This window comes from Carlito syrichta, unplaced genomic scaffold (genome assembly GCF_000164805.1).
Source record: "Carlito syrichta isolate Samal-C Ts95f unplaced genomic scaffold, Tarsius_syrichta-2.0.1 Scaffold304479, whole genome shotgun sequence".
Classification (NCBI taxonomy): domain Eukaryota; kingdom Metazoa; phylum Chordata; class Mammalia; order Primates; family Tarsiidae; genus Carlito; species Carlito syrichta.
In genome coordinates this window covers 198,748-225,420 of record NW_007248575.1, presented here as the reverse complement: position 1 = coordinate 225,420, position 26,673 = coordinate 198,748, and the positions used below count along the sequence as shown (strand labels likewise).

Below are 26,673 nucleotides of genomic sequence, written 5' to 3'. Positions count from 1 at the left end.
CTGTGTTTCTGATTTGAGGTACTTGGCAGCCCAAGGAAACTAAGAGCGATTGGAGACAGGTCCTTTAAAGCTGTGAGCATACTTCTATGTTTATAGCTGGGCATTCAGTTGAATTGGTGCCACTTTCCGCTCACAATCTAGTATATCCCCTTTTGTTCCTAAGGTTTGGTCTTGGTTTCTGCATTCTTCCACCTGATTCCACTCAATATTTTCTCATCAATAGTCTTACTAGTTGAATTTCTTGGGAGGACTGCCTCCCAGCACGTCCTCGGCAGCTGCAGTGTTATTTCTGGGGATGGCCGCGATATTGTCTCAGGCCCTCTGCTGCCCTCTCATGGCTACATCTACCTCTGCTGCCAGGGTGTTTAATTCTGGATACCTATGGAATTTCTGGCCCAAGGAAAACATCTGCACAAAGGCCAGGGATGGCCCTTAGCTTTATACATGCTGCAAACTCTTATCTGTAGGCTTTCTAGTAGTGTGGCCTTCTTAGCTGAGTTCCTTAATCTTTTTGAACTTCATTTTTTTTTAGTCTGTATTATGGGGATAATAATACCACCGACCTCATAGGTCTGTTAGGAAGATTAAATGTATAACTATTTGTGAAGCAATTAGAACAGTGCCTGGCATGCAATACGTTCTATATGAGTGCATGTTAAGGAAACTAAAAGCAAACAAATAATTAGTGCGCTGAAAAGAGAAGAGCTGGTGATGACGAGGGAGGGAATTCCAGAATCTATTAGAGATGTCTTCCACGAATATGGAAGAGGGAATTATACCAGAGTGTGACATATTTGTCAGTGTATCTGTCGTCCATGATATAGACCCTAATGGACTCAGCCTTATACATCATTTTAAAGATGATATATTTACACTTCCTTTCTAACTTCCATTTTTCTTCCTTTTAGAAAAAATTAAGATATTTTTTCTTTGGGGTTAAATTTATTCATGTATTTGAATATATATTTACACATATTACAATTTTTTTTTTAATTGGGCACTACCTAGTTCAAGGCAGATGCTACATGCTGGGGACACATAAAAGCAATTTGTAATGGCTCCTGCAGAGGACTCTTAGATTCTACTTGGTGAAACACACTACAAAGATAATTGGGCAATTACTTGTTTAATTACAACTATGAAGAGTTCTCCGAAGGGCAAAGATAATGGGTAACAGAGTCTGATTCTAATCCTGTGGGTCAGGGAAAGTGTCATTAAAGATATGATATTTAAGCCTAAAAACTGAGAACCTAGAAGAGTTGGTTAGGCCAAGGGCTTGGCCTTGAAGAAGAGAAAGGCATCTCAGTAGGGCAGCATGGGCTAAGGCTCTGGAACCATTTTGTAAAATGTGGGATCCGGGAAAAAAAAGGAATTCAAAAGAAAGGGGTGGTCAGGAACAGATATTTTACTAAAATTATCTGTTTCCATGAAGAACATAGTGCATTGGTACTATAGCATTTTACCAGCATCATGTAATATCATTATGGAACATACAGAATAATTCTGATGGGGGGAAGAGAAAACTTCGTGGAGAAAATTATTTTGATATCAGTAAGTTAGTAAAATTTATTTGTTTTTTTTTAGGTCCCTTCGCCAGCCTTCGGAAAACACAGCAGGAAATCTGCTGCCAGAACCATTTACAATAAAGTCGTCCTGTTTATAGGTTTTTGATAAGCTGTTTTTATTCCTTAATAAATATGAAACGATGCCATTGTCCCTTACAAAATAGCTGAGGTTTTACTTGAACAAAATCTGTTTGGAAATGTTAAGCTGGTTACACAGAACTAATATGCCTCAAGGTGGTCATTCTCTCTGGATTAAAGCTGTGGAACAATTGTGGCTCCTGTTACAAGGAAAATTACAATGGGCCATTATGAAAAGGGACAAAAATCTCTGTTCCCAGAGGGGGACTGACAAGCTGAAAGTCCCTCTCTACAAGCAACACAAAAGCCTGATTGCTTCAGATTGTTTGTTTATGTAAATCAAAGGGGTGCCTTTAACTGGGCAAGTGGGACTTGCTAAGCAACAAAGAAGGAGGTGATTGGCCAGATTCTTGTTCATGGGCTCCTGGCAAAACTGACAAATCCTATTGCTTTTGCTCTAAGCTCTGTCTGGACACCTTTAGGAAAAGAACCTTGTTATTATGCACCAAAGTGAATAATTTGTACTCTTAGAGTAGGAGTTGGAACTACAGGACTTGAAGGCAAGAGACAGTATCTTATCAAGGATCTGCTTACTCCCCAAAGCTTTCTCCACATCGGACTCAACTGCACATCATGACAGATGTTCCAGCGACAGTTATTCAGGCTGAGTGTAATGGGGATAAACCACCTGAAAATAGTCAACAACCAATCAAAAAAAGCAACGAGGAGTTGACTGATGTGGACAGTACACCGCCACACTGCAGGGTAGAATCCAGTCTGGAAGATTTATCCACAGAAGGTCAGGAGGAGAGTGGAAAATTACAAGGGAACATGCTGCTCAACTCATCCACGGAGAAGATTCTAAAAGGTAAAGTATTTCCCTTCCCCTCAATTGGCTTGTTGTGACTTATAAGCCCACTCTGGATTTTTTTTTATAAACTACTATAGGAATGAACTGGACACCCAGAAAAGGTGGCTTCATATTCTACTAGGGCTGCGTAAGGTGAAGACTAAACCTCTGCCTCGGGTCAAATCCAAGCTTGTCTATTTGACAGCCCTGTGACCCAAAACAACTTTGTCTCTTTAGGCCTGTTTTGTTTGTTTGTTTGTTACTATAAGATGGTAAAATGATATTACCTACATGTGAAGTGTTCTTTCAATTGTTGCTAAGTGTTGGGTAAATGCTACCTGTTATTTGTTATTGCTGTGGATAGCCCCACTAATTATTTGAGCAGAGAATTCAGAGTTTTAAGATTTTTAAAAATTATACCCGAAAATGTCTTCATTTATGGTTCTATACCTTATATAACTATTAAAGGAGAAATTATCAGTAGGTAGTCATTAAGTAAATGAAATCAATAAAAATAAAGCTTGAATCAAATTCTAGTTTTTAGTGATCATATTTTAAAGAAATCTATCTAGAGCCAAATTGACAATTAATTCTTGAAATATATATATATTAAATGTTAAATTGCTAACCTTATATTTTTTTCCAGAAAACCCAGAGGAGAATCTCTTTATTGTTCATAAGGCTATCACAGATCTTTCTCTCCAAGAAACAAGCGCTGATGAAATGACATTCAGAGAAGGTAACAGGAACTACAGTTTTGTACACAGAAATTGTCTGACTGAATATGGATGACAGTTTTGCATGGGATGTTTCATGAGTGTGGCACTGAAAAAGCAATCCAGACAATGACTTCAAAATTTCAAAGCTGCTATAGGCAGATAAGAAAGTCTTGACTTATCTGTGGGTTCCACCTTATAAAGCATTCCAGACGGTTCAGGACAGACTTGGATGGATTGGTATGGCTAATTGGCATACCAATGTGATGCCTGTCTCTTCATAAGTTCGTCCACTAAATCAGCCTTTCTTTTTCATTTGGTGTCCCCAAATCTGTGTGTGCACCTTGTGAAATATAAATGTTTCAAAAATAGGTTTATCCTAAAAGTCTACAATTGACATACAGTTTAAGGTAATCTCATGAATTGATTTACTTTATAGGAAAATTTCAAGCCTCTGATGTAAGCACAAAATGGTTAACTATTTCTTGTCAAAGAAAACTCCTGGGGTAATAAAGTTAATTTTAATTGTGTTATTTAAGAAAATAGGAGGATAAAAAGAACATTGATGTTATTATATTAAATTTTTAGATAAATTCAATAGATTAAAAGACATAAAACTCTTTAGACTTTTAAGAAGATGCCTACATTTAAGCTGTTTCCAAATAAAGTGCAGGTTAAAATCTATTAATTAAGCATTCCTTTCCTCTCTTAAAGCCATAAACATCTTATTTCAAAACTGAAATTAGCTTGCTTGCTTAACCAACTTATCTTTGTTAGGACCATAACAGATAAAATATTGAAGAGACTATTTGTTGAAATATTAGGACATCACATAAAATAGTAGATGCCAATGAGGACAAAGATGTGATGGGCAATTTCCTATGTTTTCTTATGTTTGTTCCCTTTGCCCAAACAGTTCTTAGATTGTGTGACCTATGTATAGACACTTGAAGGAAAAAATAGCTAGCAATAGCCAGTGTTGAGCTATTACCTTATCAGAAATAATTTATAAGACATAAGACCCCACAATATCAACTAAATAACCACTTTGACCTATTCTTTTGGCTTCTAATGTAATGAGCTGTCAGAGGCAGAGATCTCAACCTCCCATCAGAAGCCCCCTTCAAGGTCCTGGGAGGATTGCTTGAGCCCAGGAGTTCGAGACCAGCCTAGGCAACATAGCAAGACCTCGTCTCTATAAAAAAAAATTATAATAATAAGCCAGGTATGGTGGCATATGCCTGTAGTCCCAGCTACTCAGGAGTCTGAGGCAGAAGGATCACCCAAGCATGGGAGCTTGTGGCTGTAGTGAGCTGTGATCATGTCACTGCACTCCAGTCTGAGCAACAGAGTGAGACCTTGACTCAAAAATAAAAAATTCTCCTTTCAAATTTCTGATCAGTATATCCACTGCAGGCAACAGTTTTCTAAAATCTTTCATTTTGATCAAATGGAGAATAAAAGCAGTCTGTATTTTTCAATTAGATGGTTTCACTGGTTAATTTTTCCCAAGTGAATATTTTCATGTTTGAGGAGCATATGTTTTTTCTCTATAATAGAGGCACAGATTTTGGTGTCTTTCATTTTCACAATAGCAAGCAGTCATAAAATCTTCAAAGAGAATGCTCCTGGATTGAAAAATATAAAAGGGCTAAAAATATTGAGGAAAACCTATAATTTCAAGGAGTAATTTCATAAGTGACATTCTATGTCCAATTATGAATATAAAGAAAAAGATCAGTTACTTTCGTTCTTGTGGAAAGCAAAGCAAAACAAAGCATAAGATGATAGCAAACATTCTAATGTGTATTTATGGGAAATATAAAAAACGTTGACCAGATACCAATAACATAATAGCAGCTGTACATAACTAGTTAGGGGTGGTAATCCATGTTTACTATCTTTCCCTCTGAATTTACAATCTAATCCCTGGAGTGAGGAAACAAATGAAAAGAGAACTAAAAACCTAGGATGTAAAATGGACTTGTGAACATCTTTCAGAGAGAGTAGAACATTGTGCAGGCAAAGGACAAAGAGGAACATTGCCTGTCACCTTATTTATAGACTTTTATGATGACAAAGAAAATAGTGAACCCTGTCCTGCCAAGGATCCCAACCCAGGCAACACTTCTGAGATCCATACACTATAGACTGAAACTTCCCTCAGAAGGTCCTTTGGGGTGAAAGCCTGGATAACAACCTCTGCTCCTCTTCATTAATACTTAGCACACTTAATAAATATTGCTGAGGGTATGCTGATACAATCTAGCTGTTTTAAAAGCGATAATTTCTGTGAATAAAGCCTTTAAAAAGTCACTACATGGTGTCAAATAACTTGAGTCAATTAATTTTCATTAGGAACATGTCTAAAAACAACAGGCTAGCCAGGGGCAGTAGTGTGCATCTGTAATCCCTGCTACTCAGGAGACTGAAGTGGGAGGATTGCTTGAGCCCAGGAGTTTGAGACAAGTCTGGGAAACATAGTAAGACTCCATCTCAAGTAACAACAATAAAACACCACCACCACGAAGAAAAAACCTCAGGCTAATCTAGTATTATGCAGATATGACTGAAACATGACTTTTAAATCTTGACTCTCTAGAAATCAGTGGCAGATCTTAAATAGTATTGCTTGTGTTTTGGTGGGTTTGGTTGGGCCAGCACATGAGTCCTGCTTCTCCTTCTATACCTAGTACTTTAGGACAACCCTGAGAAACATCATGATAAATGTTGAGTGTGTACTCTAAGTGTGACCAGACATGAGCACTCACTGCTTTTACTACAGGAAGAAAGCATTTATTTCTGAGATATTTTTCTAATTTTACCTGATGGGTGTGTGTATGTGCATGGGTATGTAAGACAGGTCCAAGCATTTTTTTTTGATAGGTTCGAACATTTTATTTCACATATGCACATATCCAGTTGTGACAGGCTAGAAAGGATTTTTAAAAATATGTCTTGGGGAATACTGATCTTACTAAACAGAGTTCCACAGTCAAATGAGGTTGGGTTGCTGACATTCTGAGATTTACAATATTCATTCGCATTTTAAAAGCTTGGAAAAATTCTGAAGAAGCTTATTTAACTGTATTTAATGCAGTGTTTTCCAAACTAATTTGACTGTGTAGCACATTTGATTGTGCAAAATATATTAGTAACCCACAGAATTCTCTTCCATAAAACACATGTTGGGAAGAGATTGGCAAGAAAAATAATTTGGAGAATAACAGAATAATAGCTGGGTATTTTGGAACGCCTACCCATTTCATCTACCAATTGATTTTGCTACAGGGCATCAATGGGAGAAGATTCCTCTGAGCAGCAGTAACCAGGAAATAAGCAGACAGAAGGAAAGGATTGCTGAACAACCTCTAGAAGAGAGGGAAGATGAGGATAGGAAGAACGAGGCTTACCAGGCAGCTGAAATCGAATGGTTGGGATTTCGAAAGCCTAGCAAAGTTGACATGTTGCATTCTAAACATGATGAGGCGCAAGAGGTTTGGGATGAAGAAATTAATAATGATGATGATTGCAATGATGATGAAGATGAAGTTCGAGTGATAGAATTTAAGAAAAAACATGAAGAGGGTTCTCAATTAAAAGAGGAAGGTGATGCAAATGAGGACTCCCCACTGAGCAGTGCCAGTTCCCAGCCTGTGACACCAGATGAGCAGCCAGCCTTAGAGAAGAAGAGTGATATCGCCAGAAGTACGTATTCAAGATACAATACAATATCCTATCGGAAAATCAGGAAGGGGAACACCAAGCAAAGAATTGATGAATTCGAGTCTATGATGCATTTATAAACTAACTGGAATGGAGAAATTCCCATGCCCACTAAAGCAAAAGCTAATTCTATTGTTGTAGGATGCATATTTTTATGTCATCATTGAGTTGTTCCCTTCAAAGACATGGAAGCTTATTCCCATTTTCACTGTAGAATAATGTGGGATTAACCCTACACAAAATTCATTCTGGTAACCTCAAATCAAAAAGCTTTAGATTCATTCTTGGATGTTTACTCTTTAAAACTGCACTAATATAGTATTATATGATAAGAACCAAGCAGCCACTCTCTGGCATGATTTGGCTTTATGAGTAGCAATGCTTGGAAAGGTGGTCATCAAATGAGAAAGGGGACTATTTGAAATGATTTCTATATTTCTTTTGGTGTCTTTCTTCCTGTACATTAAGGTGATGAAAAGTCTGGTATTAAACCTCTCATACTTTTAAGCATGGTTTTATAAACTCTGGCAATGGACCTTCCAACATTCTTTGCCTGTACTATTATCACCAAAAAAAAGATCTTCATGGTTGTCCTTGTCATCTACAGAGCGAAAATTCTATAGGCTTCCTTCCTAGGTGTGACCATTCAGTGAATCTTCTCACTAAAGGGGCTGAGCAATTGTCAGTCAGGAGAATTCTGTTGGCTAAATGTTGGCTTTATGCTTTCCAACTGAATTACACCCATTGTGAGGTTGACATAGGGAGGGGCTAGAAGATTGGTGGGCAATAGACTAAAGAGTTATGTTGGATAGTTTTATTTCTGTGACTGAAAATAAAATCTTGTCTAGCACAGTTAAAGTCATTAAAAATAAAAATGACAGCTTTAGCACAATTTTAAGAAAATGCCCTTCTCTATTACCACATTTTCTCTTATTAACAGTTTCTCAGAATAATTTTCTTTCCTTAGAAACCTGAGACAACGCTAGTCATAACTGTACTAGTTACTATGAAAATGGAAATAATTATCTTAGAATATTTTCAAAGTAGAGTGTGAGCATGTATTTTTAGTGAGAAAGCTCTGATGGTTGTTGAGAATATATAATTTACTGGACCTCAGCCCAAATCAAGATGCTTAAAATTGTACTGTGGAGCTTCACTCAAACCAATGTGTCAAATAATGTATTGAATATTTATGAAAAGAGACACTCTATATTTATATTCTTAGATAGTTTGTTCCACAATTTTTCATTTCATGCTTCCGTATATATTACTCTGAACTTTCTGTCATTACAGATAAAGATTGTTTTTTTGGCCCTGAAAATAAAAAGACAATTCCTTATTGTCTGAATGTAATACAGTCTTCATTGTACTATTCAACCCTTTGTTTCTTTCTTTTTCATTTTGTGAAAAACTCTGGGTTAGTCCTTAGATTATTGCATATTTATGTGTAGAAAACTCCCCATCATAACTTCTTTAATGATAACTTCTTTAATTGTGGTCATATAATATATTTTCATGGTATCATATAATCTTAGTGTTTACAAGATAAAATTTGAATGCAGAATTGAAGTGCTCTTTTTACTTTTTCAAACAGATACTTCAAAGGCTGACCATATAAAAATTATGTTGGGTGAAGTGGGGTTCAAAGTCAGACCTAGACTTTACCTGTTCAATGACCACTTGTTTACCTAATCCTGAATTGTACCCCACATCTTTTAAATAAATAAATAAGTTATGTTACCCTCAATCTATACAACCTATAGATTTCATTTGTAGCAATGTGAGTCACAAATAAAGTCAAGAAGTAAAGCAATGCAAATCAGGTCTTTACCGATAAAGTTAGGGAGAAGATTGATGCACTAGGAAAAGATCCTGTTTGATTTAGATCCTCTAAGTCTTTCTACCTGGGCAACATCTTTTCTTTTCTGAATTACTGATAACCCCTACAATTTTCTACTTAACTTCAAAGCAAGGTATTGTGTTCTTTTTCATGTAACAGGATCATATTGTTAACCTACCTTCAAGAGCCTGAAATTTGAGTTACTCCAACAGAGATGATGAATTCCTGTAGAAGTTAAGTGAGGCAGGTAATCTATGGCTATGTGACAAGGCAAAGCAACCAGATCTTATGGGGCTCAAATATATAGTAACCCTGGTCTTTCAGTCCTGTGCTCTCACCAATTAACCAACTATGAAAGATTTTGTCAACAGACACTATATGAGTATGTTCAGTTGGTAAATGCTTCATGTTCACGAGTGAGACAATGCAGTTACAATAGAGCACCGGCACTATTCTTTGGCATTGGTGTCCATCTTACACCAAAGCTGCAGAGTTAAGTGACCTTAAGCAACATGATGATGATGATGGTTGGCCATTTGAGTTTTTGTAACCTAGGAAAGACAATAGTCTGATTCATATTATATGGAGGAAATTTAACATACATGAAACTTATATGGGACATGATTAAGAAAGCAACTGGTAAGCACACATGAAGGTTTACCTGAGCTTTTGTGATTTGAGGTTCAGTGGTGGTAAAATCTCTGGTACCAGATAGGAAGGAGAGTTCATTTTTTTGTGCAAATGCTGATATTTGTTTTCCTTTGTTATTGGATGTACAGGAATTAATAATAGCGCTACTTCTCTGTCAATATAAAATTGACTTTCATATAATGCTGCAGTTGAAGGCACAGAATTTGCCATAATCTATCATCTATCTATCTATCTATCTATCTATCTATCTATCTATCTATCTATCTATCATTAAAAAAATAAAAAACTGTGTCTGACTTGCTCTCAATAAAAGTTTGTGTCTTTATATCTGGTTTCAAGACTTTATTTCCTTTAGCCACCTTTTAAAATTTAAAAGAACTCTTGTATACCAGCAGCTACTAAGATCATCAATAAATGTCTCATCAGAAATCAAGAGAACACCTTATTTTAATTCATTTGCATTATTTATTTTAAAAAGGTGTTAAAATTCTTGTATATAAAATTGCAAGAAAAATTTTTGGTAGGAAGATATGTGATAATGCTTGAAAATTTTCTACTGCTTTAAAATAAACAGATATTGTTTTAGATGCATCTTGAAAAAAATAGACTTGGCATCATCAAAGTAATACATTTAAACTATGCTGACACTTTTATAGTAATTGTTTTTGCATATTTACATGGGACAGTACTTTTGGCACATTTTCAAATGGAGAATGGACATTTAAGTTTTTCAAAGTGATAGGGAAGACATTTAAAATAAGTAATAATAGAAAATTATGGGGAAGGATGAAACACCAGAATATAATAAAGAAGAAATATGTATGACCATATGAGAAAGGCAATCACTTCCCTTAAGGCTTGAAATTCCATTGCTCTATAAAAGCAAGAGGACTATAAAAGACAATGGAAAAAATTATATTTGCCAATATTGAAATATTAGACAGAAACATAACACAATAAATGTGAAGACCAAAATGTGTACATAGCTCATGAAGAAGATGAGACGCAGAGCCATACAATTAACACAAACACAATGGCTTGGGTGGTAATAAGCAGCTGAGCTCACTCAGATGCATGGCAAGGTACAGAATCAAATGATGACATCTAGGAACTAACTGCCAGTTGAGGAGAACTGTGGAAATAAATTTGGAAAGTAATTTCTCCTGGAAATTTAAAGTTGTATACTTAATTCCTTCTTTATACTAACTTTAGTTGGTCAGAGACAGAAAAAAAATGTAAGTTTAAAAATGTTTAACTCCAAAATCCTCTATACTTCAAAGTTTTAGTCTTATTCTCCCACTAAAAAACATTTTCAGATAATCAATAACAAAATTCACTAACTTAATCTTTGTCCTCTCTTGTTTTTTATGTGTAAAACTATCGAAATCTGGGCAGTTGTTTGAAGGAGAAGAATTAAGACATATGCACAATCTTAAACTGAATAATAGCCACACTAATAATCTAGAGTTTGATTATTCCTTCAAGTCTGAGAAGTTGTCCAGAGTAAAAATCCACTTAAGATACTTTCGTGCAGAAGGCCAGATACAGACAAAGCTATACACCTAAAGGAGAGTTAAACATATTCAAAAACATTTCTCAATTTTCTTTATATTGCAAGTAGAAAATCTTGATTGCTATTTCTTCCAATTGAAAGCATCCAATTATATTTTTATATACACATATGTGTATATATATACATACACATATATGTATATATGTATACTATATATTTACAAAAATTGACATGCTTTTGAATGGTAAAGAGCTATTAATGTTATCAAAATTTTTAATCTAATATTAAGATTTTAATTATATAGATACTTATGAACAATATCCTTAACCTGGCAAATATTTCTAATCAGTAATAAAAAATAGCCTTTGTTTTTTAAAAGAAATTATTTGATACTATTTGATGGCAACTTACACCATTAGAAACTTAGCATTTTAGAAGTTGCTCTATTTGCTGGAAAATGAGAATTTTAACTTGTTTTTTTTGTTTTGTTTTGTTGTAAAGCAAAGATTCACATAAACTTACAAAAGGACCCTAATTGGAATGGTAACTATTAATTGGTCCATTGGGTTGAAAACAGAGGCATTAAATCTGCTTTGTGTGACATTATTATTTTTTTCTTTTTGACAGGGGTACAACCACCAATTCCATTCATTAACCCTCATCAGGGTTATATAATACATGATATGGCTTATTTGAACCTGTCCTAGGAATGGCTATTTGTCAACAAATAAATATTTTGTACAATAGATTTGGGTAGTGTTTCTTTTCTAATTGTGAGACATTTGGGTTTATAGCAATTGTTGAGTAATGTATGCAAAAGTTGTCCCAAAGCACAGTAGTGACGATCTACATATTGAGTGATGGTAAAATCATGGTTTGTGTCTTACATTAAAGGAATCTTCCATTTTTTTGCTTTTCTTCTCTATTCAAATTAAACAGTCTGTCAGTTTTAAGGTTGGGGAAGAAAGAGTTAGAACTATTATTCACAGAGAAACAACACACTACATGCCCACTTCTCTCACATTTGGTCCAGGAGATGGAAAAGGACAGGTCCTGCATGAAGTCTAAGAAACAAATCATAGCAAAACATGTGTGGAGCAGCCATGCTTACACCTATATATCAGGGGTTTAAAAAAGAGAGAGGCCTGACTTCTATTTTCTGTATATACAACATTCAAAAGAGACCAAAGAGGTTTGACTTCATCTCATTCCATTACTGTGGCATCACTAATCTGTAACCAAGGGATTTTAGATGGGCCCACCTGAGTTGACTGCCCTATTAAGAAATAAAATGAATTATAGCAGCATAGGGTAGTGAAAGAAACTTTTTTTTTTTTGAGTCAGACAAAAATGGCAACTGGGTTTTCTCTCTTACCAGCGACATGACCTTGGAAAGTGTACCATTATTGAGAAATCATCCTCAATTGCATAATGGCAAGAATGAGACCCACCTCACTGAGTTGCAAACATCAGTGCCTAGAACATAGTAAGTACTCAGTGGCAATTCGTTCCTCTCCTTTTCCCCACCATCTCTTGTAATTTCTTTGTTTTTATTCAAGATGTTGAGGTCTTCTGAGTTATTATTTTTTTTCTTGTATTCTAAATATGGATTGTCAAAGATGTTAGAATAAATAAATATGGTACTATCTGGTGAGTTCCAACCTCATTCTCTTTCACTGAAAATCATTCTAAGTTATTCATAAAATCAAAGTTGACTGAATATTGAATTCCTGTACACTGTAAACAGTGTCTTTTCCCATCACAATCCCTAAGATGATGCTAGCACCAAGGTGTTTTAATATCTAAGAGAATGTTTCCAAATGACTATGGTAAAACTAACAATACATTGTGATCATGGCACATGGTGGTTTGTTGTGAATGACAGCTGATGGAATGTCAGCAAACAGATTGGTCAGATTTGATATTGGTGATAAAACATGGTTGAACTATCAATAGCTATGTCATCTTACAAGCGAGTAGGGTGGAAGCTCTGGGGAACTCTTGAAAAAAGAGAAAGGAATTGTGCAAAGTCTCAGAAGCACTTAAATGGGTTGGTAACTTAGTCCTGTCAAATATGATCAAGACTGCCCTGTGTTCAAGATAACAAGATATATAGACATTTTTCCTAAGAAAAAGCAATAACCTAAGCCAATCCAGGGAAAAATCTAGAGCTCCCAATAACACAGCCCCTTATTGAAGAATTCAGGACTGATTGGCATTCTAATGTGTACCATCCCTAATGTGTCCCATCCAAAGATTCATCTTTAGAAGTACCAAAAGATCTATTAGCATGATACCTTTTTTTTTGTTTTGCTTTTTGAGTTGGAGTCTCACTCTGTCGCCCAGACTGGAGTGCAGTGGCCGTACCCGGCCACCGCAGCCTCCACCTGCTGGGCTCTGGCGATCCTTCCGCCTCAGCCTTCCAAGTAGCTGGAATTACAGGCATGCGCTACCATGCCCAGCTGATTTTTTGATTTATTGTAGAGATGAGGTCTCGCTGCCCAGGCGGGTCTTGAACCCGCAGGCTCAGGCAGTCCACTCACTTCAGCCTCCAAAGGCGCGGGATTACAGGCTGAGCCACCAAGCCCGGCTGCATGATACTTTTATTACAGTCTTTTTTCCCCCCCCGTGTCAGAGTCTCACTCTGTCGCCCAGGTTAGAGTGCATTGGCACTCTCACGGCCACTGCAACCTCGACCTGCTAGGCTCAGGTGATCCTTCTGTCTCAACCTTCCAAATAGCTGGAACTACAGGTTTGCACCACCATGCCTGGCTAATTTTATGACTTATTGTAGAGTTGAGGTCTCACCATGTTGCTCAGGCTGGTCTTGAACCCCTGAGTTCAGGCGATCCTCTTGCCTCTGCCTCCCAAAGTGCTGGGATTACAGGTGTGAGCCACCGTTCCTGGCTTATTACAATCTTTTAAAAGCACAATTTAGAGGGGGCATTCTTAAGAAAATATTGGAAGTAGATTTCACAATAAGTCATTATGCTCAGGGTTAGGATCATAGAGGTTTCTAATTTGTGATTAGCTCCTTGTTTCTTAAAGAAACTGAGCCAATGCATGGCAAAAGTAGTTTTAAAAATTCTACCCAAGAACAAATATGTGATATTTGTAAGCAATCCTTTGCTATATTAACAATATAGATTTAAATATAGTTGTATACAATACATATGTCAAGGCAAAGTCAGGAAGAGCATACACTGAGAAGACTATAGAAGGTTCTGCTGAAAAAACATTCAACTTTCTGTAGTTGGTATACCCAAAGGTAAGTATATCCAAAACATAATTCATCTTTTCCTGGACAGAGTTGATTTCTTTGTGAAAATTATTTTTTGATAAAAAGAGTCTATATACTGGGGGAAAATAACCTTTCAACATTTTAGTTACATGAAGATTTGCATGAGACATCCAGCACATCCAGTGTGATAACTCAGTTTTTTGGCAACTGACTTGTGTCCCCCCGCCTGCCCCATATGGCTTTGTTTAGAAAATAATTACAGTCATGTGTCATTTAACGATGGGCATACATTCTGATAAATATCATTAGGCAATGTCATCATTGCTTGAATATCAGAGTGTACTTACACAAACCTAGATGGTACTGCCTACCCCACACCTAGGCTATATAATATTTCCCATTCCTCCCTTACAAATATGTACAGCATATTACTGTACTGAATACTGTAGAAAATTGTAACACAGTGGTAAGTATTTGTGTATCTAAACATAGAAAAGTTACAGTAAAAATATACATTATAGTCATATGAGACAGTTATATATGTGCTTCACCATTGACTAAAATATCATTATGGCATGACCGTATTTCATTTCCTAGTCACTCTCTTACCTCATTCACAGTTGTCAATTATTTGAATAAAACATCTTAAATAGTTACAAATGTGCAAAAATATTTCCTCTGCTCATCCTTAAGTTACAGCTTTGCTTTTGTGTAATTAGTTAGGAGTTAAATGTTAAACAGAAAGTCAGAACTAAAGATAACTAGTTTCACCATTATTTCAACTGAACAAAAGTTAAAAAAAGCATTTAAATATTATTAACAAGAATATAGTATGGCTGTCCTCCAGGGACCCAACCCCACTGAAGAAGTTTTAGTCTTTCTTTCTATAGGGAATGATGTGGATCAGATATGTTTAGGCCAGTGACCTAAGGCAGTAGAATGAGCCCTGTCTAGAAATCCGAATTCTAATCCTGACTCTTTGACAAACTGGTCTGGGATTTCTAGAGAGAAAATTTGTCTTCTGGACATACATTTTTATATCAAAATGAAGGTAAAACATATCCTGATTTCTAAGCTCTCCTCTGCTATGCCTAAGTACTGGTATACTTAAGATTAGAGACTCTATTTGAATCCAAGAACATTTAACTTCCCCCCCAAATTGTCAGTGTCATCATTGGGTGCACATTGAGGGTTTTACTATCACCTCTCACATTCTTCTGCTCATACCCAGATCCCCTTTCTACTTTGGCTAAATCTTAACTTTCTTGCTAAGAGTTTTTTATCTCATTCTATTCACCTTTCATTGTGTTTATTTCACTTTACTTATACTTAAAATCTTTTAGAGACCATTTTTAGCATATTTTACTTTTGTGAATGCTGTTAGACATAAAGTACTGTTTTATTGTCTTCATATAAAAGAAACATTCAGAGTCTCTATTTCTGCTTTATCCATTTCAATTCCTCTCATTTGGTTTTGCATTAGAGTGAGTTCAGTGCATAAATGTATTTTTGGTTACTACAATGCATTATGACCCAGCCTCTTTTCTGTTGCCTTTATAAAAAAAAATCACCTAAGTCTGAGAAGTTATTGATATAAGCAACTTTTAAAATTGTAGTTTTAAAAGAGCAAAATGAGCTGAAACAATGTTTATGCCTCTAATTAGATCAAGTTTTGAAGGTCTCCTCAACCTCACTTAAAAAGTTTTCCACTAGCCGGGCTCAGTGGCTCAGCTTGTAATCCTGCGCTTTGGGAGGCTGAGGTGAGTGGATTGCCTGAGCCCACGGGTTCGAGACCCGCCTGGGCAACTTGGCGAGACCTCATCCCTACAATAAATCAAAAAATTAGCTGGGCATGGTAGTGCGCAACTGTAGTTCCAGCTACTTGGAAGGCTGAGGTGGAAGGAACGCCGGAGCCCAGCAGGTCAAGGCTGCGGTGGCCAGGAGCGGCCACTGCACTCCAGTCTGGGCGACAGAGTGAGACTTTAACTCAAAAAAAAAAAAAAAAAAAAAAGTTTTCCACTGACTCAGACTGGGAAACTTTATGTAACTTAGATAGAAACACTGCCATCAAATAGGTTCATCAGTAGTAGACCAATACTATTTCAAACTGTTAGGTAAACATGCATATAGTTTGGAGGCTTTCACCAAGGTGATAACTGTGGATAGCTGAGGTCTTCTAGTCATAAGAACTCAAGCAGTTTTTGTTTGATGGAAATAAAATAGCAAATGAAGGACTAGGTTCTCGTGATCATACCTACCTGTGGGCCAAAATAGTTGGCTATTATCAAACACAGTCATCAGGAATATTATCGTTCTTCCCCAAGTCCTGTCTTCATATCTGGTTACCTGTTAGCTTGCATGGGGAAACTTGCAGGATGAGTTCTAGTACAGGTTGGAAAACAGGCAATTCAAAGGGGACCCAGTGCTGCAGAAGGACTCCAGTCCAGTGTTGGACTGTTTCCCTGAGATATCTGTTGTTCCAAATATTGTGATTTATAAAAATCTTCCATATAAATGCTATGAAAATGGAATACTTAAACTATGACTGAGAAATACAGTCAGCAAGTTCACTGTTATTTTCACAGTATTTAATGGGGTTACTAGATAAAAACATCAATTCCACTTCAGGCTTCATAATATTTTTCAAATTTCCACTTTTGGTATGGCTTCCCTGGGTCACAAGCAGCTACTTTCAGAGTCTTCTGAGAAAAATTTCCTTCTAAGCATAACAACAGATGATTGTTTTCAAAAACAATGTGATTCACCTGGAGAGAAAGAGGATCTGAGAATGAGCCACAGACTGAATTTGATAACTCAGAGACAAAGTCATAAAAACCAATAAAACATTGATAGACAATTATATTTTTGATTTTGTAGTACTTATTCTGAAATAAATAACATAAACATAGATGTTGGCAGGTACTGAATTTGTTTTTGTCTCAAACTAAGTTATCATACTTCTCTTAGCTATAAGACTATTAATCCCTCAGGAAGCAAAATATGATTTCTGTGATGATATAATTGAGAATTATATTTTTTAAAGGGAAAGCATTTCAGATGACATCTATTATATTTGATGGATGGTGGCTACCTCATTGATGGTAAAGAAAAAATACATACCATGACAAAAAGTGAGTTAGTTAACTTTTTAAATCCCTGTCTTAGATGGATTAATAATCCACATTTGAACTATACAATGCTAGAAATGATGTATTTTATTTATGAATGCCTTAACACAATCTCTGAAAGTATATAATGCATGATACCCACAATTCAGTTTAGAAAAAATTCAATACTATTAAAAAGAGTTCTATTATTGCTTAATATTTATTGAGTAACCTAGAAATGGTAGATAATCTACTTAGAACATACTCATGACTTTATATTTTTTCACCATAAATCCTCTCAATTACTAATGAATATGATAGACAATCTTAATTATAATGTTATTATGTTTTGAAACACTTAAAAATTATCAAACAGATGACATACATAATAATTTATTTTAAAGATGCTCCTACAGAAATATAGTCACTCTTACAGGACTTTGGGAATATGATGCTTGAGTATGCTCAAGGTCTTGTAAAGAAGTTTCATTCTCTTCTTTAAGATTTGCATGTCTTGGGTTGGGGAGTAGGGGGTGGGGAGTGGGGGAACATAGAAGGTTTAGTATGAAAACTATCCAAAAACTAGTAAAATAAGAAAGGTGACCATCAAGCTATTCATCTCCATGTTGTCTAGTAGGTTCAAAGGGCAAACCCAAGGCAGAAGGCAGCCTTGTAACATGTGACAACGTCATAGTGGTAAACAAGGCAGGAAAAAGGCTTTCCAGTTTTTACTATCTGAAATTACCTTCTTTGCCAAATCAACTTATTGCTTATGGGAATCTGTCTCCTAAATATTGTCTCACCACCTTGATATCTTTTCCAAGATTCACTTCTGGAGAAGAATATGTTTTACTTCTCATTCATGTTCTTTCTCTCTCTCTCGTATCTCTCACTTTTTCTCTCCCTCCTTAAACACAAGGAAGGGGAAGGTAAGATGTGATATATTCAATAAATTCTTATGGATTTTCCCAACAGTTTATGTACCAGCAATCCCTAATTTTTCTGAATAATGCAATAATAATCATTCTCACTAAAGAGAAAAAAATGTCCAGAAGGAATTGAAATAGAACAGAGAAAATCTAACAAGAGGATGATTGAGAATGCTTTGCTGATGTTCTGATTTTGACTCTGAGCAGGAAGAAAAAATGTCTTAAGAGAATAGTCACTGGCTATGATATTGAAAGGAATGGAGGCATGCCAAGGTTAAAAGGGTGCTTACTTTGGGGCCAGCCCTGGGCAAAATAATGATCACCACATTCCCAATACATGTAGTAGATTTGATGGCTACCTGCTAGCGAGATGATAGAAAATTTAAGAAGGCAGTTCTGAGATTATTTTTGCTACCCCAAGATCCTACATGAAAGCATATGACTTTGTATTCTGTTAAAATATCATTTGGAAAAATGAAGAAGATTTTGAGAATAAATTTAACAGAATAGAGGTATCCAGGTAAATATTAACAAGTGTATCTCTGGAAATATACACCTGATTAAGTAGCATCTGCTGATTTCTGTGGTGTAAATACTCCTAATAAGGCTGGTTAAAGCTACCACTGTGGTGTCACTAAACGTAAAGTTGGCAAGATGCACACAATAGCTCCTGTAAGCTGGTGAGAGCTAGGTCCAGCATACCCAGGACTGAGAACTACAGGGGATGAGAAAATGTATCTTATCAAGGAAGAGGGACAGAATGAGAAACTGGAAACTAAAGTGCAGGCTGCTTCCTGTGTTCCCAGTATACTCTCCTATACATTTTTCTGGTAACCGTTAAGGACCAATTCTAGTCTATAAGCCTTACTTTGGCATTCTTAATTGACCTAAACAAATGACAGCAAGGTGATCATAAGAAACTGGTGACTTCTATTTAAAATTAGTCAACTGAAACAAATTTTGAAAAAGAAAAAAAAATTGACAGTTTACCAAAAATGTTTCTCTCTCTGAGTAAATTTTTACATTACCTCTACTTTCTTTTTCTTTTTATCTTTTTTTGAGTTGAAGTCTCACTCTGTCGCCCAGACTAGAGTGCAGTAGCCGCTCCTGGCCACCGCAGCCTCGACCTGCTGGGCTCCAGCGATCCTTCCGCCTCAGCCTTCCGAATAGCTGGAACTACAGGCGCACACTACCACGCCCAGATAATTTTTGATTTATTGTAGAGATGAGGTCTCACCAAGTTGCCCAGGCGGGTCTCGAACCCGTGGGCTCAAGCAATCCACTCACCTCAGCCTCCCCAAGCGAGGGATTACAGGCTGAGCCACAGAGCCTGGCTTACCTCTATTTTCACAAACACATTTAAAGCTTCTGATTGAGAAAGCTGACAATGAGGATTTTATGTTCCATTTGCTTGACAGTTGAATTTGTGATAGAGAAGAGGTACAGATATTTTGCTTACCAGTTCTGGGTGAAAGACTGATGTTGATTTATGCAGCCATTTTAGCCCTTTGTTTCTGTTATCACAAAGATGCAGCCTCAGGTCCCCTTTCTCAGGGATGGGGGCTAAGCACCATTCTCCATGTTTAATAAGTCTTAACCAGGTATAATTAAATTGCTGAAGCTGTGGGGAAAATGAATAAAGAGGTCACTACAGGCAGCATACAGCAGGGCTTTGTCAAACATATTTTTAGTGGTGGTTAAGAATATAGGCACTTTGATCTGACATTTTATATTCACGTCTTGGTACTATCACTTTTAATTCTAATAATATAGGCATATTCTTTATCCTGACTAGCATCATTTTTAAGGTGTATAGCAATCATACCTATCTCAGAGAATTGGGGTAACATGTGTTTAGTATACAGTAAGCCCTCAATAAATGTTAGTTGCAATAATAACAATTATTATAATATGTACAGTTAGTATATATCTGCATATGGATGTAATTTCAGGTGTTTTGAGTCCCAGACAAGCCTGGTGCTTAAAGTATGGAATGTTCAAACTACCACATAATTAAAGATCCTGCCATGGCTGGCTACCGGGAGATCCCAGCCGCAGTCCTAAATTTCTGTGGTGGAAGACTATGTTTTTTTTGTTTAAGACAATCTAGACACTTGTAACTCCTTGAGGCTCTGTTACATTGTAGGAAGGTTAAACTCTTTCTTTGCTCAGCACAAGGAATCATCAGGTTACCACCAGTTAGCATCCCCCAGTTCATAAAACCTGCTCTTGGAGAAGTCTAGTTTCAGAGAATTGCCAGTGTCTAAAATAAATACTGATCTGGGCAATAGAATCATGTTTTTGATCCTTAGAAAATATCTTCTCTAATTTGTTTTCAACCTTGTATTATCTGCCTGGTCAATTTATTCCAAGGTTCTGGGTCTGGGAAATGTTCTGTTTTGTACTAATATAAACATATTTGAAAAAAATAGACTACGGATAAAATCTATTTAAATATCTTTACCTAATGAATCATTTGTATTACAACTGAGGTTTCACTTTTATTATCAAGTTAAAACTAAAACATATGTTAGACCTGGCCTCTCAAAGGCTAGTCCCTGGACCAAAATTAGCATCATGTGGAAGCTAGTTAGAAATGCTGAATCTTAGCCATGTCATGGATCTACTGATTCAGAATCTGCATTGTAACAAACTCTTTAGGTGATCTGTATGTACATTAAAATTTGAGAAGCATGGCTATATGGCATAATATAAGGAGATATTACCTTAAAAAAGACATATTGATTGGTTTAAAAGTTAATAACTAAGAACATTTTTTTAGGTAAAGGAAGGGATAGGACTTGATGGTTCAATCTAAGGGTTTTATTCCTTCTGAGCTTTTTTTGGATGAATGCTGTAGTCACTGGCTTGGTATTAAATCTCATTAGCTCTGTCAAAACAAGTTAAGTTTCACCATGTTTCTCTATTTTTATTTCTCAAACAAACCACAGAGGCAGAAGCTAAAAATGGATCAACAAAATGAAAAAGGAGATGGGACTTTCTGGAAGGCAGAAGCTCCATAATTTATACTTTTGCCTCCTACTAAACCCTAGAGGCACTCAAAGGTTATTACAAACAGGACTGGGTTTTCACATGAAATACTGCTTACGCGGGCACAAGAAATTCGTATAATAATGAGTCTTGAAGTACTGTATTATTTAATACATTCCTTTCATACAATTTAGACTAATTGTGATTTTATTTTACAATTTGTGGCTTTATTCACTCTTTGAATTGGTAATAAGTGAAAGTTATTTCTTTCAATTGATTTTTTTCTTACACTTTTCACTTCCCTCTCTTTCCTAATCAAGAAAGAGTTACCTTGGCTTTAGGTTCACAATTCATAGCTGAATTATAGCAACACAGGTGCCCTTTCTTCCAATAGTGCTTTGCATTAAAAGGTAGAGATGGGATGTACTAAAAAACCAGTATCTCTAAGTCAAAGGAAAGACGTAAGACTTGGCAATCCTAGATTATCACTGTCAAAATAATTTCTCTACCAAGAATAATCTGCAATTTTGTGGGGCTGATTTCTACTCAAGAAGCAATGTTCTTGTGAGTCCTAGTTGACAGCCAAATCAGATAACTGCTTCCACAGAACGTAGAACTGCTAGGAAACTTATGTTAGAGAGGGAAGTGGGATCACTCAGATTTCACCTCCAGCATATGGAAGAAGTCCCTGTTCTGTACTCGCTGACCCTACTTTCTCTCCTAACATTGTGCTATGAGTTTGGGTAGGTTTCCCACTCTGGATCATGGATTATGTGGTTTCCAATAAGATGCAAGACAAAGAAATAAAAAGGGTGATGGAATCAGAGATTAAGATTGCTCCCTTAGAATGATTGTTTAGAGGCCGGGCTCGGCGGCTCAGCCTGTAATCCCGCGCCTTTGGAGGCTGAGGTGAGTGGATTGCCTGAGCCCACGGGTTCGAGACCCGCCTGGGCAGCGAGACCTCATCTCTACAATAAATCAAAAAGTCAGCTGGGTGTGGTAGCACATGCCTGTAATTCCGGCTACTTGGAAGGCTGAAGTGGAAGGATCACCGGAGCCCAGTAGGTCGAGGCTGTGGTGGCCGGGAGCGGCCACTGCACTCCAGTCTGAGCGACAGAGTGAGACTCCAACTCAAAAAAAAAAAAAAAAAAATCCTAGCACTTTGGGAGGCCGACGCGAGTGGATTGCCTGAGCCCGTGGGTTCAAGACCCGCCTGGGCAACTTGGGGAAACCTCGTCTCTACAATAAATCAAAAGTGAGCTGGGCGTGGTAGCGCATGCCTGTAGTTCTAGCTAACTGGAAGGCTGAGGCAGAAGGATCTCCGGAGCCCAGCAGGTTGAGGCTGTGGTGGCCGGGAGCGGCCACTGCACTCCAGTCTGAGCAAAAGAGTGAAACTCCAACTCAAAAAAAAAAAAAAAAATTATTGTTTAGAAATATGTTCTCTTTTTGTTTCTTTATTATTTTTATTTTGTTATGTTCTGCCTTTTTCATATCTTTGTCTTTATTATTATCTCTGCAAAACTGTATAGGACACTAAGTATTAGTATTTTTCTATGTGCTTCATGTGTATCACCTAATCCAGTCTCATACCAGTTCTAGAGGTAGTTACTCAAATCATTTTCCTTTTCCTCAAAGGTTAAGGAATTCACAAAAGCTGACACATTTTTGCAAGTGATGGATCCAGGACTGGATCCATCCTGTATGCAGTTGGTTGACCTCAGGACCCATACCTTTATTCCTTTAGTCACTATTTTTTGCATTTAGTGGTGGACCCTCTTATCACTGCCCTTATGGGTACAAAGATGTTTATAAATTATGTTTCTCTATTGAACAAAGAGGAATTTCTCAATTGAGCACTGAAAGTGTCATACTCTGTACCTATCAATTTCCATGTGCTAGAAAACCCCAGTTTAGAATACCTTGCTGCTCCCGTCGCAGTCTTCCAGAATGGTTGTAGTGTTTTCAATGGAAATGCATTTGCCTAAGGCCACATTAATAAGCTAGGAAGAAAAATATAAAAATGAGCTAAGAAAAAACATATTTTAAAGCAGAACAAGACATTCAGACATTTAGAAAACACAGAATATAAAACTATAATAAGGTTAAAAGATTTAAGTTAATAGCTTAGCATTACTTAGCACTATACGATTTTATTGGTTGCCATCTCTAACAGAGACATAATGTAATCTTGCTAAAGTACAGCTTCAATCTGTCAATTCAGGCCTGTGATTCAGCCAAAGAGCCAACAAACAGAAGCTTTTAATTAACCCTTGCCTGGAATGCTGAATAACGAATGAGCAAAAGGTGGCAAGAAAAGTAGTTATTTTGTTGTCTTACATTTACCTGATGCATATATTAAAAGTCAATGCACATGCTTGCATTTTAATTAAAGTAAGAATTAGGGACTGTGTTCCCTGACTGACCCCTTCGAGTTTTTTGACTGGTTAGGCACTGAATCGTGGATAAATTGAGTCCTTCAAAGAACAGCAGATTCCAGCTGATTCCTTGTCAGAATCTTCCTAATGACTCAAGCAAGCTACAATTCATTACAGGGAAGTCACGAAAGCTAATATAAAGCCAAGTGTAAAGGCACTTTCTGGCAGGTCCCCAGGTTTTTAATGGATTTACAGGGTCAAATATGGAGGTAGCTTTCTATAAGTCACCATTTCATGCAGAAAAATGTTGATTTCCTTGCGTCCTTTGACATACTGGGCAGGGCTAACGAGATGGTGGGTTAATAGGGCAATTAGGTTTTTTAGATTTCTAGAAGAGCTGTGCAAAGCTTAATCTATATTATATGTCCCAGGAAAGCCTTCTGAGCTATGAGGCGGTGAGGTCTTTGTTGACAGGAACACTATTTGTGCCTTTTCCTTTTCTATGACATCTAACAAAGAGCTGTAATTCTGGGTACTGCATTGATGCGATATAGCTTACAGAGTTGCCAGATTTCATGACAGGGTGCTTAGTGGGTTGGCCCTGAATTTCATATGCATAGCTTAGCTTGCAAAGAAAATAAGGGCATCTTCAGGGATCCAAAAAAAAAAAATGCAGAAAAAGCTACAGGTAAGAGGGAGAATTACAAATGTTAATAAGAAATAGAAGCCGGGCTTAGTGGCTCAATCCAGGCTCCGTGGCTCAGCCTGTAATCCCGCGCTTTGGGAGGCTGAGGTGAGTGAATTGCCTGAGCCCGCAAGTTCGAGACCACCTGGGCAACTTGGCGAGACTTCATCTGTACAATAAATAAAAAAATTAGCCAGGCATGGTAGTGCGCACCTGTAGTTCCAGCTACTTGGAAGGCTGAGAGGCAGAAGGATCTCCGGAGCCCAGCAGGTCGAGGCTGCGGTGGCCGGGAGCGGCTACTGCCCTCCAGTCTGGGCGACAGAGTGAGACTCCAACTCAAAAAAAAAAAAAAAGAAAAAAGAAATAGAGACTTTTTTCCTCCCAAAGAAAAACATGGGCATGAATAAGCCAGAGAGTTGGAATTGAGGTCTTCTACATAGTAGTGGAAAACTAAAAAGTTCGAAACACGAAAGCTAGACTCTCCCTGAAAATCTAACAAAGACCTTCATTTGGATTTGACATGAAAATTTACATTACTTGCCTGGGACAGGAATCAGGCCTTTAAAGCACAGAAGCAAACATTAAAAATAGTTTTTGGTTTAACTTCTGAGGAGCCTGACACAGAAAAACACAAGGCAATTCCAGAAAGAGGGAATCTCCATCAAAATTCCTCATAGAAAGCTCTATTCACAAGTTAAGATGACAAACATGGGAGGAGACAATCCACCACGAGTGGATGTGAGTGTCACAATGCACAGAAGGATTCAACAGCCACAAACTTCAGAAAGGAAAGTGAATAGCAATGCATGAAAGTAGGCCAATTCCCAAGGTTAAAGAAAGCAAATTGTGCCTCAATTGTCCTCATGATCTTAGCAAAGAAAAATATATGCTCCGGTATTTGTGGATCATTTAGAAAATATTCTATCTTTCAAATAAGTCTGGAAAACTCTGGTTTCAACACTGCTGAATGGCTGGTCCTACTCCAGAGCTTCTCAGGACGTTCAGAGTGTGACTGTTCAGCTTGCTACTCAGAATGTAGCGTGAGTGTTTCTCAAATTTACTTGACTGTGGAACCCTATGGCAGCACAAGTAACATTGCTCAGAGCAGTGTTTGGGAATGCCTGGTTTAACGGATTTCTTTCTTTTTTTTTTTTGCGTTGGGGTCTCATTCTGTCGCCCAGACTGGAGTGCAGTGGCGGCTCCCGGCCACCGCAGCCTCGACCTGCTGGGCTCCAGCGATCCTTCCACCTCAGTCTTCCAAGTAGCTGGAACTATGGGCGTGCGCTACCACGCCCGGCTCTTTTTTGATTTATTGTAGAGATGAGGTCTCGCCAAGTTGCCCAGGTGGGTCTCGAACCCACGGGCTCAGGCAATCCACTCACCTCAGCCTCCCAAAGCGCAGGATTACAGGCTGAGCCATCGAGCCTGGCTACGGATTTCTTTGTATTTATTTTGTATGGTCATTCCTCAAGAACTGAAAAGCACTGGAAGGAAAGAGAAAACTTTTCTGTCCCTCATGTCCCTTCTCCCTCTTCATCTAAAGATCCGTTTCCCTTCCTTCTTATCAGAAATTACTGGGGAAACTACTTTTTTTTTTCATATAGCAGTGGTCTCTGAGTTGCCTGGGTGCTGTTATTCATTTCGTTATGAATGATTTTTTAAATTATTTTATTTTAAAATAATTGTATTCTTGTTTTTATTGTACACTATTTTAATCTTTTTTTAAAAAAGTTAGTCAGTATATAAATTTTAAGTTATCCCCATTGAATTACTTCATTTCTAATTTAGGAGGTTGGAGTTCCCCTGTATCACCGAATTGTTAAACATTAGGCTATAGACTGTTCACTAACAGTTTAATACAGTGCCAAAAAAAAAAAAAAAAAAAGTTTCTCTTATTAGTTTCTGACATTTTTGGTTCAATAAGAAATTATATGTTTTCATAAAAAAAGAACACACACAAATTTTCACTGTATTTAAATTCATAAAAGTGTAGGTTGGAATAAGGGAAAAGAAGCAAGTAACAAAAAGAAGCTGGAGGTTATTTTCTTCAAACTTTTTGAGATTGTCTATTCAAAATAATGGTCTAGGTAATCTTATTCTGAATTAACTGGAGAAGAGTCTCCATTTTTTTTTTTTTAAAATGGTAATAACCCTCCCTATTGGTTGCTTCAGAAGAGAGCAAAAGACAACTTCATTGAAATTTGTCTATGAAAGGCAACACATAGTTAGGAAAATAGAAGAAATTAATTTGTTAAAATCATTTAAAAAATACTTGCTGCATTTTGACATATATCTCATGCATCAGGGAAAATACTCTTTCAGTAGGAGAGCTCTTCAATAATTCCCTGGGAACTCATTTATACAAGTGTTTCACAGTGGAGCAAAAAGTGGTTTGTTAACTCCACC

At 37.0% G+C, this 26,673-nt stretch overlaps 2 protein-coding genes across 4 annotated transcripts in view; one reads left to right on the top strand and one right to left on the bottom strand.

The window, feature by feature from the left end:
* Positions 1-826: 826 nt before the first annotated feature.
* Positions 827-9,753, top strand: ERMN (ermin). Of its 3 annotated transcripts, XM_008060028.2 has the most exons (4): positions 827-860; positions 2,257-2,511; positions 3,140-3,232; positions 6,501-9,753. In XM_008060028.2, the coding sequence occupies exons 2-4, from the start codon at positions 2,277-2,279 to the stop codon at positions 7,013-7,015; spliced, it is 843 nt and encodes a 280-aa protein (XP_008058219.1). In that variant the 5' UTR covers positions 827-860; positions 2,257-2,276; the 3' UTR covers positions 7,016-9,753. The 3 variants fall into 3 exon arrangements, with proteins under 3 accessions (XP_008058219.1, XP_021569026.1, XP_021569025.1); XM_021713351.1 differs by lacking the exon at positions 827-860 and having other exon boundaries at positions 1,919-2,511; positions 3,200-3,232; XM_021713350.1 differs by lacking the exon at positions 827-860 and having other exon boundaries at positions 1,919-2,511; positions 3,149-3,232.
* Positions 9,754-16,746: 6,993 nt separating this feature from the next.
* GALNT5 (polypeptide N-acetylgalactosaminyltransferase 5) overlaps positions 16,747-26,673 on the bottom strand; it is a 46,355-nt gene continuing 36,428 nt past the window's right edge. Inside the window, exons 8-10 of the mRNA XM_008060027.1 lie at positions 23,127-23,207; positions 19,676-19,837; positions 16,747-16,945 (exon numbers count right to left, since the gene is read on the bottom strand). Of these exons, the coding sequence (XP_008058218.1) occupies positions 16,805-16,945; positions 19,676-19,837; positions 23,127-23,207 (384 nt within the window). The 3' untranslated portion in view covers positions 16,747-16,804. The remainder of the gene's footprint in view (positions 16,946-19,675; positions 19,838-23,126; positions 23,208-26,673) is intronic.

Bases quoted from the DNA above. Each gene is read 5' to 3' on its own strand.
- ERMN (XM_008060028.2), top strand. From the start codon at position 2,277: ATGACAGATGTTCCAGCGACAGTTATTCAGGCTGAGTGTAATGGGGAT. The intron at 2,512-3,139 runs GTAAAGTATTTC...ATTTTTTTCCAG, and splicing joins CACGGAGAAGATTCTAAAAG to AAAACCCAGAGGAGAATCTC. The intron at 3,233-6,500 runs GTAACAGGAACT...ATTTTGCTACAG, and splicing joins TGAAATGACATTCAGAGAAG to GGCATCAATGGGAGAAGATT.